Source organism: Eulemur rufifrons, chromosome 8, assembly GCF_041146395.1.
Source record: "Eulemur rufifrons isolate Redbay chromosome 8, OSU_ERuf_1, whole genome shotgun sequence".
NCBI classification, from domain to species: Eukaryota; Metazoa; Chordata; class Mammalia; order Primates; family Lemuridae; genus Eulemur; species Eulemur rufifrons.
Window position 1 is genome coordinate 109,117,377 of NC_090990.1, and position 18,787 is coordinate 109,136,163.

General features: G+C 47.5%; 1 protein-coding gene across 1 annotated transcript in view; it reads right to left on the reverse strand.

Moving 5' to 3' along the window:
- Nucleotides 1-18,510, reverse strand: part of PTGFRN (prostaglandin F2 receptor inhibitor) — a 70,944-nt gene extending 52,434 nt beyond the window's left edge. Inside the window, exon 1 of the mRNA XM_069480794.1 lies at nt 18,169-18,510. Within this exon, the coding sequence (XP_069336895.1) occupies nt 18,169-18,217 (49 nt within the window). The 5' untranslated portion in view covers nt 18,218-18,510. The remainder of the gene's footprint in view (nt 1-18,168) is intronic.
- Nucleotides 18,511-18,787: the final 277 nt, after the last annotated feature.

Consider the following 18,787-nt stretch of genomic DNA (forward strand, 5'->3'; position numbering starts at 1 on the left):
ACTTATCTGTGGAAAGTTCACTCTGGCTGCTGTGGGAAAGATGGATTATAGCGGGGCCAACCTGGACGCAAGGATGCCAGTGTGGGGGAAGGTACAGTCGACCCATGGAAAGATGATGGGCGCTGGCCTTGGTGTAGTGGTGGTGATTCTCAGGAGCAGTCGGATTCAGCACGTATCTTACACATACATGAAAAGACACACTGCCCTTGTGCATGGAGAATGAGGAAGAGAGGAATCAAGTGTGACCCAGGCTTCTGGCTTTAGCATCTGAGTACATGCTGATGCAATTTACTGAGATGGCAAAGTAGCCAGAGGGAAGCAAATTTGTGCCAGGCAAAGCCAGAGTCCTCTTCTGGCCATTTTAAATCTGAGATCCCTATTAGACACCAAGTGGAGATGCAATGGAGTAGGCAGTCGGATATGTAAGTCAGGAACTCGTGGGGAGCTCAAGCTGGAGTAATTCACTGAAGAGTCATCAGCACATAGACAGTATTCAAAGCCACAGATTGCATGAGGCCACACAGGGAGAGAGCATACATAGAGAGGAAAAAAGAGCCAAAGATAGAGCCCTCGGTTTTTTCAGGTTAGAAGAAGAAAAGGATGCATAAAAATATAGAAAAGTCTCGAGGCACAAAGTTTGGGAAACCTTTGCTTAGTCTCTATTGTCTCAGTAAAGTATTTAGTAAAAAGGGGTTCAGACGCTAAAGATCGTGCAAAAGGTTTAGAACAAGCATCAGAAGGAATATAATAGGAAACCATCACATGAGGAACACAAAGGAGAGCTGAGCTACAGTAAAGATGCCACGACTTTGCTGGAAACTCTGGTGGGCAGGCTTTCAGATTTTCCCCAGCATGATTGTAAAGCTCAGGCTTACAGACTGGATTCTCAAATACAACATGAGGATTGGCAAAGAAATGTAGCAGAGCGTCCGGGATGTTAACAAGCTCCCGGCTGACACGGTGACCACCAGAGTCTGCCCTGGATTAGGAGCCAAGTGAAGTGAGAATGGCCTGGCAGACTGGAAAAGAACGATGTTCAAGGTCAGGAGAATCACAATAAGGATGAAGAGCAGGTTCAACAGGTGCAAGGGCATCTGAAAGGAGTGAAGGCAAGAGGTTGTGGTCATGGAGGGAACCATCAGAACTGACAATCAAAAAGGTGAAAGAATTCTGAGTGATAACAAACAAGGCCAGCTGTGGCCATTAAATCTCACAATCTGCTATTTTTTCCAAGGGCTAAGAGGACCACAGAAGGCACTCTCTAAGTCCTTGCTAGCCTGTGCCTGGCTACAGAAACACCAGGAAAGGGCAGTGTGACCAAGAAACCAAAGGGTTAAGGACAGGTGGTCCAGAGACTTAAACCTTGTTCTCACTCAACATTTACATGACAGTTTCTCACTCTAATGTTATCCAGAGTCATTTATATCTGGGACTCTTCTAGCATTCATACATGTGTTTCCCCAGGTCAAATGAGATTAGAAAGGAGACTTTGCACTTCATTGGAACTGATGGGCTCTTTGCAGTCAATGCAACTTTTCTTAGCTTTTGCTGCCAAGATAACCATTACCTCCTGCGTTATAGACAAGAATGGCAAGGGAGGCAGAAAGAGACTCAGTGCCACCAACAACTGAGAAACAAAACTGCAAGTCATTTCTTAAAGGTGGGATTATTAGCTAACTCAATTCCTTCTTACTAGTGAAGCGCGAGATCATACAACCATGACATCGCTTCCAGTTCTGTGGCCTTTGAGAGACCCTGGGAGGCCAGAACCCCAGGCCAATTCTTCAATTCTACATTATGCAGTGCTGGGGTTCCGTACGGTGTCACCTTGGCTAAGGTAGAACTACATTTCCCAGGGCCCTCTTCCCTGTGCAGCTCTGGGTTAGAGCTGGACAAAACAGAACTTCATGTGAGGTGTGAGAGGTGGAAGTAAAGCAGCAGCCACTATGCCCTGGTGGTCCTCATGGTCAAAGGCAATGAGGCAGGTACAAACGTGCTAGTGGGCACCAGTCTGTCTTTGCTCTTTCTGGTCCCGTTTTCTTCCAAAATGCTATTCTTATGGAGCCACATGACCCCAACACCACCAGACACTTGGCTGCAATTTCATAGGTGAGCGAAGAAGCGATTATCCTTCTTCAGACTCTGACCCAGTCCACACTGTCTGGCTTCCAAATTCCTCTGCAAGCTTTAAATTGTCCACCAGTGCTTCAGGAGGGCTGACCAGTGACTTTTCCCAGATCCTCCAACTCTCCTTTTCAGAACTTCACTTCCCCAGCTTCTTCCATAATTGCATAAAGTCTAATTTCTGTAATAAATGCCTTATTCCATTATATTTATAGTGGCTCTACTTCCCTGATGGAACCCTAACTAATATCGTAAACTAAGCATTGAGTAGACAGTTCTGCCCTTAAGGACTCAGTAATTGACAAAAACCACCTTGCATTTAGAGCACTGCTTTACAGTTTGCAAACTCCATTCGCATGATTTAATCCTCGACCTTGAGAAGATTAAATAAGGAAACTGAGGTTCTGAGAAGTTATGTGACCAAACAATAATAAAAAAAGAGAGGCGAAAACCACTTAGAGGCAATCTGTACTCATGAGTAACCAAAATAACTCAATAAACATGAAATGATTTAAACAATTCTCTGTCCAAGGACCAGAGATAGAAAAGGCTGAGGCAAGATCTATCCACAAGGATTATTTTAGAGCATTCTGTAAAATTAACAGCTGCTAGAGGCCCAAGCACTGCCCAGCATCCCTCACTACTCAGCCATTTTTAATCCTCTCCACGTTCAAACTGGCCAACATTGTCTGCCAAGTTCTGTGTGAACACCTGGTCCTCCTTTCAGCCTCTAGTTTGAGAGAATAGGGGATTCACATCAGGCTTAAGCTTGCATATGGGCATGAAGGGCACCTGAGATAATTGGTGAACTTCTCTCCCACTCCCTACCTTGGGCAGCTCTGCCCTCTCCCCCCTTATCTCACTGTTTCCTACATCCACTTTCTGCTCTTCTTTTGCCTTGTCCCTCCCTGCTCCCGGCAACACCTTAAGCTCGCCCTTGACATTTACAGACGTGTAGCCAGATGCTGTGGGTGATGAGGGGTCTATGCCTAGCCTCCCTGATGAGGCTCAGTAAAGAGTATGGTGTGACAGTTTGGCTAGCGAGGAACTGAAAAGAAAAAGACTACGGAAAAGACTTAAACTGCATCAGTCTGGTACTTCATTCCTTCATTCGGCAATCCTTTGCCGCGCACCTACTGTGTGCAGAACCACGTCATCACATACAGCTGATGAGCCACACCCAGCCAAGTGTCAGAGTTGGTGACGATGGACCAGCACGTCAGCTTCATAGAAAAGGTGGGAGAAGAGGAGTCCTCCAACAAGATGTGGATCTTTTAAAACATCAAGTAAATAATGGAAATGAGAGACCTAGAGCATTTTAGAGATGGCAGAACCAGAAAAAAGATAGACAAATTCACCTGTCAGGCTTACACTCCTTCGGGTGACATACAAGGCTCTTTAGACTCTTACATCTCTCCCTCTAAAGAACTCATAACTCAACCCGCTACTCTAGCTGCAAAAAATGCTTTCTTCATTCATTAAAAAAATAACATGCTCTTATAAATGGGAATATTTCTTTCCCCATGCTCTTCCCTCTACCTGAAACTAGTTACCCAGCCCTTCTCTGCCAGAAAAAAACCTTCTGGGCATCAAGACTTAATGAGCTCAAATGAATCCACCGTACTGAAACCTTTTCTGATGTCCGGGCAGTGTTCAGCAGGGGTCTGCCAAGGGTTCGCCCACCACCACGATCACCCCGAGCCTGACTGCTCGTCTCCTCCCTCACTAGTCTGTGAGCCCCTGGAGGGGCCGCTCACCACCGCCCCAGCCCCAGCCCCAGCCCAGCCACATGCCTGGTGATGCAACAACCATGACCACTCCTATCTCAATAAGCTTCTGGAACTTTAGAGCCAGAACTGATCTTCAGATCATCATCCAGTGTGTTAACAGGAGTTACTTAATCTCGTGAGTTTCAGAAACAGCCCCTCATCAATGACCTTTCAAAAAGCTCTTCACCAATCTCACCCCAGAACGTGGAGAGCACGTGGCTGGAGCCATGTGACATAGCATTAGTTGAGACCAGTTCTCATACCACAGGCTCAGCATTCCAAACCCGACTTTCACCACATCAAGTATATTAACACTCTTCTTTGGGGCTAGGAACAGCCAACTACCTGGGTGCTTTGGATCCTTACAAAAGGTTCCCAATCCAGACATGGTGCTAAAGCCTTTAAAAACACATGCACTGGTAGAGAGGAGACACAAATGACACAAACAGATGCAGAAGATCATGTCAGTTTTTTTTGCCTTTTCTGCAAAAGCACCTCTGCCTAAAGTACCCCAGAATGCGCACCCTTTTCTCTAAACTTTTGGCCTTTTTTTTTTTTTTTTGGTCTCAAACACTTCGTCGATGTCACTTCTCTTCCTGTGCATACGTCACACCTCCACATCTAGACTGGCAGCTACAGGAGCTGAGGGACTGTGTCTGTGTCTTTAGGGGACCCAAGCTCTAGAATAATGCCCGGCACAGGGTAGATAATTGTAGTAATGAACCAGGCAGTGAGACCAGGCACATGCCATAGGCAGCAGCACCCCTGCCCCTTCCTTCAGACGTGGCTCGCTTTGCTAGAACCATGATGACTAGCAGACGGTCTGTGGTTTGGACGAACCCAGCCACAGGCGCTTGAAGCATGCACTGGGACTGAAGACGTCTGCTTCTCTAGACTGTGAACAACCAGGACGAAGCCCAGGAAGGGTGCAGATGCCATTTGGGGATGGGAGAGGCTGTATCAACCCCACAAAGGGAGGAAGGGGTGGAGGGAGCGGAGAGACAATAGTGAGAACCCATGAGTCGTTTGTCTTCCATACAAGCTGCCAAGGAAAGAACTGAGAAAATCCACAAGAGGAAGAATGGAGACTTTCTCACCCCTTCTTTTTCATGTGTAAATTCCATTTTCTCCTTCTCTACCACAAAACCTCTTAGAAATGAAGTCACAAGCAATTCTTTCTGAAATATTAAATAGTAACAAAAATTGATAAAAGGCACACATATGAAAGATAGTAAGGACACAGATAACTTCTGCCTTTATGACTTAAGGTCCACAGTTTTAGATATTTATTAATATTTTCTATATGTATTATACATAGCATATATAGTATATATTATATATGTATTACATATTACAGGTGTTTTCTAAACCTATAAATTAATTCAATTATTCAAAGCTTCAGGTTCCTACACACTGAGGTAAGCAAAAACAGACATGGTCCTGCTGTCAAGGTGCTTGCAGTCTGGGGCCAAACACTCATCCTAGTCAACAGACCATCAGAAACTGACAGCTGTGCTCTGAAGGAGAGTGTCTCCGTGGGAGCCCAGGACAAAGAACCGGCCTGTGCCACGGGCAGCAGCACTCCTGGGTCCAACTGTGTCCTCATCTCTCTGGGGAAGTGAGAACTCACTTGAAATCCAGAGACTCAAACAACTAGAAGTAATTCCAAGACAAATATATAAACCAAAGCAGGGCAATGTGTGCATATACTTTATAGTGGTTTCTAAGGGCATGGAGTGAGGGATACTTGGGAAAACTTTAAGAGGAGTCACCAAAACTTGATTATGTGCTCGATTTTCACACTTTGTTTGGAGGCCCAAATGCCTTAAAATACGGCGGACAGAAAACAGAACTTGCTTTATGACTGCCATTTTCTTAGGACCAAACTGGCGTCCTGCAGCACGATAACTACCTTTAAGCCTGGCGTGCACTAACTCGGGGCTGGAGGGTACCGCTGGGCAGCATACGCCACCTTGCCACCTCTGTGACCCTCCAGAGATGCACTAACAGAAGTACCTTCCCCGGTTATTTTATGAGCCAGGTACAACACTAAGCTTTCTGGGATTCATACGGATGTTTCAGATGAAATTTGTTTGTGCGATAAATTGTTATGAAAGTGGGACTCTGATGAATAGACCACATGATTGCATAAGCCTTGTTTCCATAGAAAACCAACTAAAATTCCCCATCCTTCCTCTAAAACTTATCTGTGTGTCTTATCAGGTGATAGTCCTTTGAAGAAATGCTCTGATAAACTACCTGAGGGGAACATCAGTAATTGTTTTGTGAGCTGTTTTCCTTATAAGAAACAACCAAAAATAAGATTATGGCCTGACTTATCACCTTAATTTAGCAGGCTAGCTTCCTGTAAGCCCCAGCAGACCTCACCAGCCTCACGCATGCCAGCTCTCAGCTGCTCCGTGGGCACTGACAATGCTGCCAACACCTTTCAGGGTGACTTTGCTCACATTCTTCCTCTCCACCAACCTCCCCTCCCTCCCCAGAGTTTAATATCCACATCCCCTGAGGTCTCTCTTACTTTTCCAGCTTAAGTCAGCTAATCCCCAAATGGGACACCAACCTGCACACATTTATCGACTCCCACCTCTGAGAAACTGCACTGGCCATTTTCGTACCTGGAATGCCTTTCCTGCTTCTGGCTCTCTACTCTCCAACCCTACCTGCTCCGGGGAGCTTTTCCATAATAACAGCTCCGGGCCTTGGTTTCATCCCTGTAATTCTGACAGTGCCACATGCAAAGCAATCTAATAATTCATTCACTCAGACCCTTTAAAAGCACCTACGATCCACTCTGCTGTTCAGTTATAACTGGTTCTGTTCCATTTTGGATTCCACGTCCTAATTCCTTTGTAATCTTGCACAGTATCAGAAACACGCTAAATATTCCCTAAATGCTGCTGAAGTGCTAAAAAATAAGACCACAAGGAAAAGTAGGAATGTCTTATACTGCAGAGTAGAGTTGGATGCAGATTATTTACTCCTTCAAGGGTTACAGCTGTGTTTACTTCAACTGATACGACTACTTGCCCACCCTGTGCCAGACCCTGGGCGAGGTGCTATGTTTTTTGTGGGGGTTTTTTGTTTTTTGTTTTTTTTCTTTTTTTAATATCTAGGTATCCTCAGAAAAGAGATATGGTCTTACCTTGGAACTTACTGTAAGGACTTCTCAATCAAAGATGATGGACTATAATATCTTGTAATAAATAAGAAAACATTTGGATGTGCCAGATTTCAGAAAATGGAGACATGAATAGCTGTGCCAAAAGTGGTTTGTTTTTTTTAATACCTCATTGCCACATAAGCAAAGTGGCAGCACATGGACAGACATCAAATCTACTAATATATTCTGTTCTTAGTAGACCCTATAGGGGCGATGCGTTTATAAAGCACTAGCTACCCCTTCGCTTCTGGAATAGCAAAAGATAGAACTTCAAACACAGCCCAGAATTCACTCCTAGAGGGTTCTTGGTAAGCCTCAAAAATATCTGCATCCCAGACAAGTGAGATAACTAGCAGCAACATCAATAGTGGCACCTCAAAGTAGCCAGGGAGGGCTGGGCAGCAGCCAAGACGCAGTGAGGACTGAGGTCAGCAACACGAGTTCCTACCAATAAGATGCAGGTTTTCTAGAATGCACCCTTTTAGTCAGTTGTATTGTATCCAGCGTCATTTTGAACCTTCCCCTTTTAGACCAAGGCAATGAAAACGAAGAAAATCCCCAAATACTAGGAATACATTTTTTTTTAGCCAGTTAAGACGCCTGATTGGCAATGTCAGAATTTTAAGTCTTCTACCAGTCAGAAAGGGCATAAAATCTAAAGCAGTGTCAATATTTGGAGACATCTAAAGATGTCTGTGTCAATTCTCACTGTGATCCGGGTGTATCAGAAAAGGACAACCTGTGGAACACACCCGTCTACCAGGCTCTTCCCTAGACTTAAGGCTAAATGTGCAAGAAAACACAAGTCACATTTCTGAAGGTCGAGGCTGGATTACTCAGTTCCAACTAATTCGTGGCTAATATTCTCAATCAAAACTTGCACACCCAAAAATCAGTAATAAAAAGAAACAGTCTGTCACCTAGAAATGCTTTATTGGTTTTAGCATTTCTGTAACTTTTCCCAGAAGTCTGTCTGAAAGCCCCATTAGCCAAGTAGTGGGGACACCTCCATGCGCTAGAGCAGAGGTCCCCAGCCTATGGTGAGTTGTATAATTATTTCATTATATATTACAACATAATAATAATAGAAATAAAGCGCACAACAAATGTAATGCACTTGAATTACCCTGAAACCATCCTCCCACCCCCCCACGTGTCCCTGGCCTGTGGAAAAACTGTCTTCCATGAAAATGGTCCCTGGTGCCGAAAAGGTTGGGGACCGCTGTCCTAGAGAAGCACAAGGAAAGATCCCTGGTTTCACAGCACAGGAAATGGTTTGGAATGAGGAAGTAGTTGCTGACACAAGGACAGAACAATAAACAATTCCTAGAGCCCTCCCGAGGAGGTGGCAGGCAGGTGAGAGACAACAGGCACATGCTACAGACATCACAGGGAGTGCTCGGATGGGCAAGGAGCCAGGGAAGCCAGGGCTGGACTAAGAGGCCCATATGGCCAACAGCAGGGGTCGGCGTGGACTCAGAATTCTGGAGATGGAAGGGGAGACCTCAGGGATCAGCTAGCCCAACCCTTATCTTTCAGGGGCTAAGAGCTATTCAGCAACTTATCCAAGGTCACAAAACTAGTGAGTGGAAGGACAAAAACAAGAATCCAAGCCTCCTGTCTTAAAAGACAAGGAAACAAATGTTGTCACATTTTAGCTAAGTATATCAATTCCTTTCCATATTTTCAAAGATATATTTTGACTGAACGATCTGGACTAACACAGGAAGACAGAGCAGCACGTTGTAGTTACGAGCCCAGACTCCGGAGCCAGACCATCTGGGTTTCATCTCGGCAGCTCTGGCACTTATGGTGGGACCTTGAACAAGCTGCTTCACCGCTGTGACTCAGTTTCCTCATCTGTCAAATGGGGCTGATAACAGTACCTACCCCGTGGGGTTATGAAGCCTACTAATTGAGTTAGTGTATGGAAAGTGCAGTGCCTGGCACAAAATCAATGCTACATAAATGGCAGGCAGGATTCCTTAGGGAGAAAAAATCCTCACAGTGGTTCCTCCTCAGCACACCTGCACCCCAGCTCCAATTCACCTTAGTCATGGGTTACGCCTTTTCCCCACAATACCTGGGCTAATGGTCTGAAAAGTCACACTCCTGTCTCCTAATCCATTTATGCCCAACCAAGTCAGATACTAGAGCTAAACTGGCCAAAATGGTGGAAGAGGCAAAAACTCTGAATGAGTGCTTGTCTACCAGCCGCCCAGCCAATCACCACTTAGATGTCTACTGCCAAGACCTTGAACTCAGAAGTTACCTCTCTGGACCCTCACCTCCTACCTTCCTAGACCACCCACTACCACATACCTCCGAATCTGCTTTTATACCCTCATTGTGTCCTCCAGCCCCTCCAACCTTCTGCAGATGCATCAGGCTTTACAGCCCCACTCACCAGCTTGTCCCACCTGGACTCCTTGGCCAAACTTTCCTGTGATGTTCTCATCGGCTCCCTTGGTTTCTTCATCCCTCATCCTTCCACCCTCATTCCATGGACAGACCACATGATGTCATCCCTCCTAGGCTGACAAACTTGGTGGGATAAAGCCACAAAATCACACCCACTGCCTCCACTACAGACCTACTGTCTCCCCCATCCTACATCGCTAACAGAACACCTGCCACATTCTCACAGTGCCCAGCCCTACCCACTGTCTCCAGCTCTGACTCTGACCATGGCTTTGCCTCAGTCTCACGGAGAAAGCCCAGGCCACCGAATAATGTGTGCCAAGCACTCTTCCAGACTAGGGCTTCTCAAACTTCAGCATGCATTTGAATCCCCTGGGGAACTCGTTCAAATGCAGACTTTGATTCAGCAGGTTGGACCTGAGATTCCCCCAGGTGCTGCCAATGCTGCCGGTTCCCAGACTACACTTGGAGTAGCAGAGTTCTAGGAATTTACATACATTAATGTTCGCATTTTTCTAGATATACAATTTTTAATCTGTATGACAGAGCTGCATGAGAGGTATTATACCCATTTCACAGAGGTAGAAAGTGAGGTTCAAAGAGGTTAAGAAATCTGTTCATGGCCGGACGAGGTGGCTCATGCCTGTAATCTTAGCACTCTGGGAGGCCGAAGCGGGCGGATCGTTTGAGCTCAGGAGTTCGAGACCAGCCTGAGCGACAGTGAGACCTCGTCTCTACTAAAAATAGAAAGAAATTATATGGACAACTAAAAATATATATAGAAAAAAATTAGCCAGGCATGGTGGCACATGCCTGTAATCCCAGCTACTTGGGAGGCTGAGGCAGTAGGATCGCTTGAGCCCAGGAGTTTGAGGTTGCTGGTGAGCTAGGCTGATGCCACGGCACGGCACTCTAGCCTGGGCAACAGAGTGAGACTCTTGTCTCAAAAAAGAAAAGAAAAAAAGAAGAAAAAAAGAAACCTGTTCATGTTCACAATTGCAAAGATATGGAATCAACCTAAGTGTCCAGTGGATACTTGGATAAAGAAAATGTGGTATGCATACACAATGGAATACTATTCAGCCACAAAAAAGAATGAAATCATGTCTTTTACGGCAACATGGATGGAACTGGAGATCATCATCTTAGTGAAACAAAGCAGACACAGAAAGTCAAATATCGCATGTTCTCACTCATAAGTAGGTGCTAAAAAATGCATATACATGAACACAGAGTACAACAATAACCATGGAGATGCAGAAAGGTGAGGGTAGGACAAGGGGGTGGATGACGAGAAATTACTTAATGCGTACAATGTGCATTATTTGGGTGATGGATACCCTAAAAGCCCTGACTTGGCTACCACACAATCTATGCATGTAACAAAACTGCACTTGTACCTCATAAATTTATACAAAAAGAAAAAAAAACAAGAAGCAGCAGCACCTTGTCCAAGGTTCATGGCAGGTTTCAAATGAAGGGCTAATTTCGAAGCCTGACCCTATTTTTGCTCTTTCAACTGGGGGGTGAGGTGGGGGAATCGGAAGGGTATAAAGAGCAGCACTAGCTTTTAAAAACACATGTAATGGTTTATTTGTGATGGAAACTATTAAAATCTTCTTAGCTGATGTGAATGGGAGAAAGATGGGTTTTAAAATGGCAAAGAGTCCCTGTGCTGGAGGTTCTACCCAACAGCTGAAGACCTAAAATCAGCTACCAGAGAGTGAGTTAATTCCACCAATCAACATGGAAGACGACATCCAGAGGGACCTGTAGGAAACTAAATGTGTGCAGAGAAGGAAAGGGAACATATAGAGAACCTCTAACTAGCATGTCTGGGGGGCACTCTTAGGGCTGAGAAGGCTGAGAGCGCTGCAAAAACTGCAGTCCACACCACACTGCTCTCCCCACTTCCCCTTCTCCCTGACTCTCCAAGGCCAGGGCCTCTATTTGCACCCCAACTCCAGCATCCTACCCTCCCTGCAGTCCAGGTCCCACAGTCGTGCTTGCTCACCTCTCTGCAGCCTGTCCCTCCCTTGGAATCTCCCAGCTGGCCTGTGTACATGCTGGAGTCTCCCGGATCCTGTTCAAGTCGGTCTGGTCCTGCCATGCCCTGGGCCACCACCCTCATGGAGGGCTTCTACTTGGCACCACGTGAAAAGGGGGGTGATAGCCTCTGACTCAGGGCTCCTTCCCCACTCCACTCACTCCTTGACTTCTGTGATTTTGCTTCCTCATTCACTGTTTGGTCAGACTTGACAGCGTCCAAATCCAAGGGCTACTCTTTGTTTTTATTCTTCCGGTTTTTTAGCAGCACTTGACCAGTGCCTCTTTAACAAGTCCACTCACATCCATCTCTGCTTGGCTTCCGACAGGGCACTCTTCTGGTTCTCCCACCCCTCTGACTACTCCTTCTGAAACTCTCCCTCCCACTTCCTGTGCCCTAACTGCAGACATCCCCAAGAACGTACTCTTCATTGAGACTGACCCGCATCTCAATCATCCACCTTACGGTGACAGCTCCAACCACACACCTAGAACACCCTGTCTGACCCTTTGATGCCAGATCGAAGTCTGCTCTGCTCACTGTGGAACCCCCAGCACTCAGAACAATGCTTGGTGTGTGTTAGTAGGAATTTGTTCAACATTTGCTGAATGAAAAAATGGGCTGCTAGCCACGTTACCTAGCATCTTACCTTGCCTCTTCAAACAGCTCACCCCAAGGCTGGGCTAAAGGGCTGTGGTTCACAAGAGAAAGAGAAAACTGTCAACCTTTCTCAGATCATAGCACACACAGGAAATAATAATATCTGTAAAGCTCTCTGGGTAAACGGGCCTTGGGCTTAAGAGGCAGCCTCTGACCTGTGGGCATCGATATCATGATATGCCTGCAACCCACCTGAAACCGATGGGGGTCCCTTACCATGGCCCACAAGCTGGGAAGTTCTGCCTGGCCAGCTCTAAATAAAAACAAGGAAGAGCCACTATCAGGAATTCTTGGCTTGGTGTCACTTTTAAGGTAAAAGAAATAATCCATCTGTCTGCACTCTGGCTCTATTTCATTAGGATTCCAAGGTAGCACCCACTCTGAAATGTGCCCTGAACCCTTAAGCACAATTCTGTTCTCCACCACTCTAAGCCAAATTCATCCTAGACAGAGCAACACTAGCCACACAGTATTTCTCCACTCCCCTGAAATAGCCTGAGTGATGTAAATGCTTTCACGTTCCAGCTGCTTATAAAGGTGTGAAACAGGATGCAATTAAGGTCCCGGAACATCATACTTAAACTTGAATCACGCTGCTTAGCGACCCCATAATCTAGCACAAACACTTAGGGAGTATTGTGAGGAAATCAGCATTTGAAGAACACAAATGTATACACGGTGCCATTACCACTAGTCTCCTGGAAATCACATCGCCAGGACACGACAGTGTTAACTACTGGGTCTAATTCTGTTGCTTCCCAAAGACTACAGTTGGTGTGGGGGGAAATATTCCAAGATCTAAAAAACCATTCACTGTGCCAACTGCAGCACTTTGCCTTTTCCAGAAGATAAATTATGAAGAATTTTTGCCAGTTCGAGTTATTTTCCCAAAGCAGAGTCAAATGACCCTGCAACCCTGCCTTTAAGAAACCAATGCAATTAAACGGAATAGCCATGAACTGCCCTGACAGCTTCCCCCCAACTTCCATTTGATAAAGTGAGACAGACACGCACCAACAGACAAGCACACACCTTATTTAACTGCCAGACACAGCGCCAATATGAAAATGTACATTCAATCTATGGGGGAAAAAATCAGCTCAGCAGCTCATCGCTAAAACAAAATAGCCATATAAATGCCGACCAGCCAGATTGCCTTGTAAGGAATGATCACTGACAACTAGGGTTCCTATTCAGCAGGCTAATAAGAATAATTATAGCCAGGGCAGGCATTAATCAGCTTGGCAGATACAGGAATTCTGTTAACAAGGCTAAAATGAGTGCCAAGGAATCTCTGAAGGCCACAGAACTTCAAAGACTGTTAAAGCTGGATGGATTCACTAAGGTTCCTCCTGCTGGCCTCACCTCCTTCACTGCTTTCTGGAAGTGGCCACATTTCAGCCTGGTCCTCAGAGCAGGTGTGGTGACTTGCTAGGAGCAAGAGTTGCCATATCGTCAAGGCGCATGCTGGCACTGCCCTTCCCTTCCCTTCAGAAAGTGTGTCTCAGCAGCAAGGACCCTGGGTCCCCCTATTGTTAATTGCACTTTTGTTTTCAAAACACTACCATCCTTTTTCTGCCTAAACTAAGCTCAAGCAATACATCAGTCAACTTTTCCTTAGCAGAAGCAGAATGGAGGCCTGATATCAAATCCTTGCTCTGTCATAGAATATCTGTACGACTCTAGACAAGTTGTTTAATTTTTCTGGGGCTCAGTTTCCTCATCTGTAACAAGGAGAAAATAATGGCAACTTTCTCCAAGTGTTGCTGTGAGGAATAAATAATAGAATGTATGTAAGAGCCTGATGCCTGATATGCACTCTAAATAGGAGCCATTATTACTCAGTGCCTGTTAGGTGCAGTGCCCTGTGCAGGAGCTATGAGAAAAGAACAAACAGAATATTCAGTATGCAGACACACACACATTACATAGGAGTGGCTATGCCCGGGCAGGAGGGGAGCACATTTTTCTTCAGATCTCATATCCTTTATAACTAACAAACTGCTAGCTGTAGCCCCAAATCTGTCCTTCCCTTCTTCCCTAGTAGCTGGCATATGGCTCCCAGCCTCCCTTGCACCTAGTGTGGCATGGGCCTAAATTTTCTCCAATACAATGCATGCAGAAGTGACGTGTGCCACTTCCAAGCTTGGTCCACGAGGCCTCCGTGTATTCTATGCTATGCTCTTTCCCCCTTCGTGAGGGCTGGAATGGTGATGGGGACAACCAAAGTGATCTTAGAAACCATGGGTTGAAGACAGTGGAACTGCTACCAGCCTGGGAACCAGAATGATGGCATGGAGCAGGGGTGCCATCCAACCTTTCCTTCTGAAGCATGCCCTTGGCACTGTTATGAAAGACACTTCTAATGTTTGAACTGCTATGCTTTGAATCCATTTGCTAGAGCAGCTTAGCCTACCTAATTAATACAAGGCCCTTCTATATTATTTGAAGTTTAAAATACAGACGTAATGCTTCTGACATTCAAAAACTATTTCAATGGAGTTGCAAAAATAAAGACATAAATAAAGAGAATGTGTTAATCCCTCTCCACAATCTCCATGCCTTCCACCATCCAATTCATGTTGTATACTAGTTGAGGATTTATCCTCCTCAAACACATCACCTTATCATGTTAATCTCACCCTGTAAACTTTTAATGACTACCCATTTCCCACAGATAAAAGGACATACACATTTATATGTATTCAGTCAGCCAATATTTATCAAACACCCACTATGTGTTACATACCCTAGTGGTAATAGAGATACTAAAGTGCGCAAGACCAACGTGGTCCCTGCCCCCAGGGGATGTAATCAAGGGAGGGGACAGATGATTATATACAAAGAAATAAGTAAGTGCTATAATGAGAGAAGCACAGGCTGCCTGGCAACACCCAGAGGGCCACGAAAGCCACCCCTCACAGTCCAGACTTCTCAGCACAGCATGCAAAGCCTACAGGATCTACCCCAAACCCACCTTTCAGTTTGCAACCCCCATTATTTCCTCTTCCTCCTCCCTCCAGTTATGTGGAACTTATGTGGATATTTCTGAATGAACCATGTACTTTCACTCATCCACACTTTATGCTTTTCCCCAGAGCCTGGAATGCTCTTCTATTCTTTCTTATAAAATTCTAATTATCCTCAAGACTCAGCTCAAATGTCACCTCTTTGGCAAAACCAGCCCCAATCCCCAAGTCAAAATTAATCATCCTCTTCTTGCTTTCTATCAGTACTTGGTGTCTATGTCAGGTATTTCATTCTGGTCTGTGGTTAGCCATTTTACTATCTGTCTACCCACCCCACCAACCACTCAATGAGATGCTGTGTCTTGGTCATTTGTCTGGAACTTCCAGTATTGAACACAAACTATGGGCAGAGTGGCCACTCAAGAAATGCCACGCTGAGTGGGTGGACAAGACAGGTCAGACACAGACAACAGATGTGAAACCTGCTCTGTGAAGCTGAGTGGGTTCTGGTAGGTAGACTTAGGAAGGCTTCACGGAAGAAGTCAGTTTTAGGAAAAAGAGGAACTACACAGGCAAGAGGTGAGAAGTAGGAGGGGCCAGAAGGTTTAATGTAGTCTATGTAAAGGAGAGCAAACAGGCACTTTAGTATGAAGCATCTGACCCAGAGAAGACCAGAGGGGAGAGAACACAAGCGCAGCATCTCCTTGGAGGAAAGCCACAAGGACCCAATGGGCAAAGGTAGGAGCCCCGAAAATGATCCTTTAGGAAAATGATGAACTTAGGAGTGAAGCTGGAGGAAATAATCAATCAGGAAGACATCAGAAGTTATCTGTGTGGGGAACCATCAGGACCTGGGCTAAGACAGTCGCTGTAGAAATAAGAACAGGAAGAAACTGGAGTCTGTGCTACAGGAAAAGCCAGAGAACTGAGAGACCGTGAACCTGGAGGTCAAAGAGAGCAGTGATACCAAGATTATACCCAGGATGCAATACAGGAGGAAAGATCATCTTGCTTATCAGCATATTAAGTTTCAGGAATCAGTACAGTGTTTGAGTGGTGTAACACAGGGAGGCCTTCCCAGAGGTCAGGCTGAAGCCACACCAAGTGAGATTCTGTGGGGGCAGGGGTACCGGGTGGGAACATCGGCAGTTCAGAGAACTGTTGCGTGAAAAGGCATTGGCTGGTGACACCACAGAGATTCCCCGTGTAGTTAACGTGAGATGTCCAGCCAGGGCAGGATACACTAGTATGCAACCGAGATTCCCCAAGCTGTGCTTTTCCCACTTCTATTTTGCTTTTGCTAGTCCCCCTTTGCCCCATCTCCCCCTATCATAGTTACTCAAGGGCATTCTTTTCAAGTTCTACCTCACCTCACCCTCTTAACTGGTGCACAGGTTGTGAACTGGACAACTCTACGGGGAGTCATTCACATAGACTACAAAGTGAACAGCAGGTCCTAGAGTTGTGCAGTGCACAATCTGTGCAACCACAGGCCATGTCCCGCTTGACCAAGACATACAAGCCAATTAATGAGTGTGAACCAGCACCAGCAGGGTGCAACAAATGCAGAACTTACAAGGGCCCCAGAGTGAAAGAGAAAGATGAAAAGCACTAGGATCAGAGACCATAGAAGAGATGTCATAAAGCTAAGTGGAAGATCTGGAAGCTTTCTGCACATGAGTTACAACTGAAGAAATGTGGCTAGATGAGCTCTCTTAGGGAAGGAGTTCAAGAAAATCCCTCAAAGATGAAGGAATAAAACACAGTAGCAGCTAGAAAGGCTGGTTCACCAGTAGCAGGAGTCATGAGGGTTAGGACAGTGTGGGCCCTGGTGCCAGCAGGAGGGGAGTGGCTGTAGGCGGCCTCCACTGGGACCCTCTGATCGTAAGCGCAGAGTAGTCATTTACCCTGCGTGCAGCTGGGGCTTGGCGGGGACAGACACCACACCATGTGCTCTGTAAAAGATTCAGATCTGCCTTCTCTAGGGGCTTAGAAGAGAACCCGTGGCCAGGTCACAGGATTCATCTTGTCCCGGTTGACACCGACCATAAGGATACAAGAAAATCAGAGCATTTAAGGGTCAGCCCTCGCCTACCAAGGTGGGCATTTAATAAACATTTCTGTGGTTAAGATAACCATGTGCATCTTCGTGAAGATGGTGTCTGTGTATGTAGGCGATGGAAAATGGAGGGGGGTGGGAACCCAGTAAAGATTCCTTGGGTGGGAGTAGGGCGCTGGGCCAAACGGAGAGGCACCGAGGGTTTCCGGAGGGTGGAAGCCAGGGGACAGTGAGGGAGGAAAAGTAACAGGTAGAAAAAGTTGGCAAAGCCTGGCTCTTGGGTCTTTGTGTATAAATATGCAGCTAAGCGGTGCCAAGAAAAGCTAAAAGAAAAGACCGAGGCAGAAGATCTAGCCACGACTAAAATGACGGAAGGACTGGCACACCGATTTCCATTGTACCGCTCCGGGCCACCCCGTGACCTTCGTAGAAGGAAGTTGGTGGATTCTCTCGCTTCCCAGGAAAGGCAGCTCAGCGTGGGTTCGCGTGCCTGGAGAGCGATCCGGCCGGTCGCGGCTATGGCGGGGCATATCAAAGGCTCATATTTCCGCTCTCGAGCCGGGGACCTGGCCAGAACCGCAAGCACCTTCCGGGCCGGGCGTTCAAGGTGAGCCCGGCGCCCAGAGGCCAACAGGTAGGGAGGGCTCCGGGGAAGCCGGCCACGGGCCACTCCCCCCGGCACATGTTGGGGGCGAGGCTCGGCCTGGCGGAGCGGCGACTTGCAACCCACGCGCGGGGCTGGGGCGGATTTGGGCCGGGCTCCGGGCCGCCCCGCGACCGCTCCCCGCCGGGCCGGGCCGCCAGCGCACCCCGGCCGGTCTCCTGGGAGCGGCCCGGCACCGCTGGAGCCCCAGGCCGCGTGCCGCAGCCGCGCCCCGCCGAGCCCCTCGGGGCCCCGCCAGTCCCCCAGCGCCCCGCCGAGCCCCGCGCGCACTCACCCAGCCACAGGAGAGCCAGCAGCAGCGGCCTCGGCGCCAGGCGCCCCATGCTCGCCCGGCGGGAGCGACTCGCCCCCTCCTCCTCCTTCCCCGCTGCCTCTCCTCCTCCTCCTCCTCCTCCAGCTCCGGCTGCTCCAGAGTCAGCGCTCCTCCGCCTGGGCCGCGCGCCTGCTCCGCTCTCCTCGCGAGCCGATAAATCCCAGCGCTGGGGCTTACGTGCGCCCGGGCTCCGCTCGCGGCCTCCCGCCTCCTGCCCTCCCTCCCGCCTCCCGCCGGCCGGGCCCGCGAGCCGGCCCGCCGAGCCGAGTGTGCAGCCCCGACCGCTTCCCGAAAGCAAAAGGGAAGAACCGCAGCGCCCGCCCGCCCGCGCCTCCCATCCGGCGCTTTGCCAGCAACAAACACAAACTTTCCCAAGCCCCTCCCCGCTCCAGGTAACGGAGGAGGCGCCGGGGCCACCGGCTTAAAGGGGAGGCGGCGTCGGAGCCCACCCAGCCCTCCCCTCGGGGCCCCCACCCCACCAGAAACTTTCCTCCGACCTTTAAAAGTTGGCCTGGGAAAGACTTGTCTGGAAATCCCATCGCTTTGGCCCTATCCCGGGACACTTCGCGTTCCACCACTC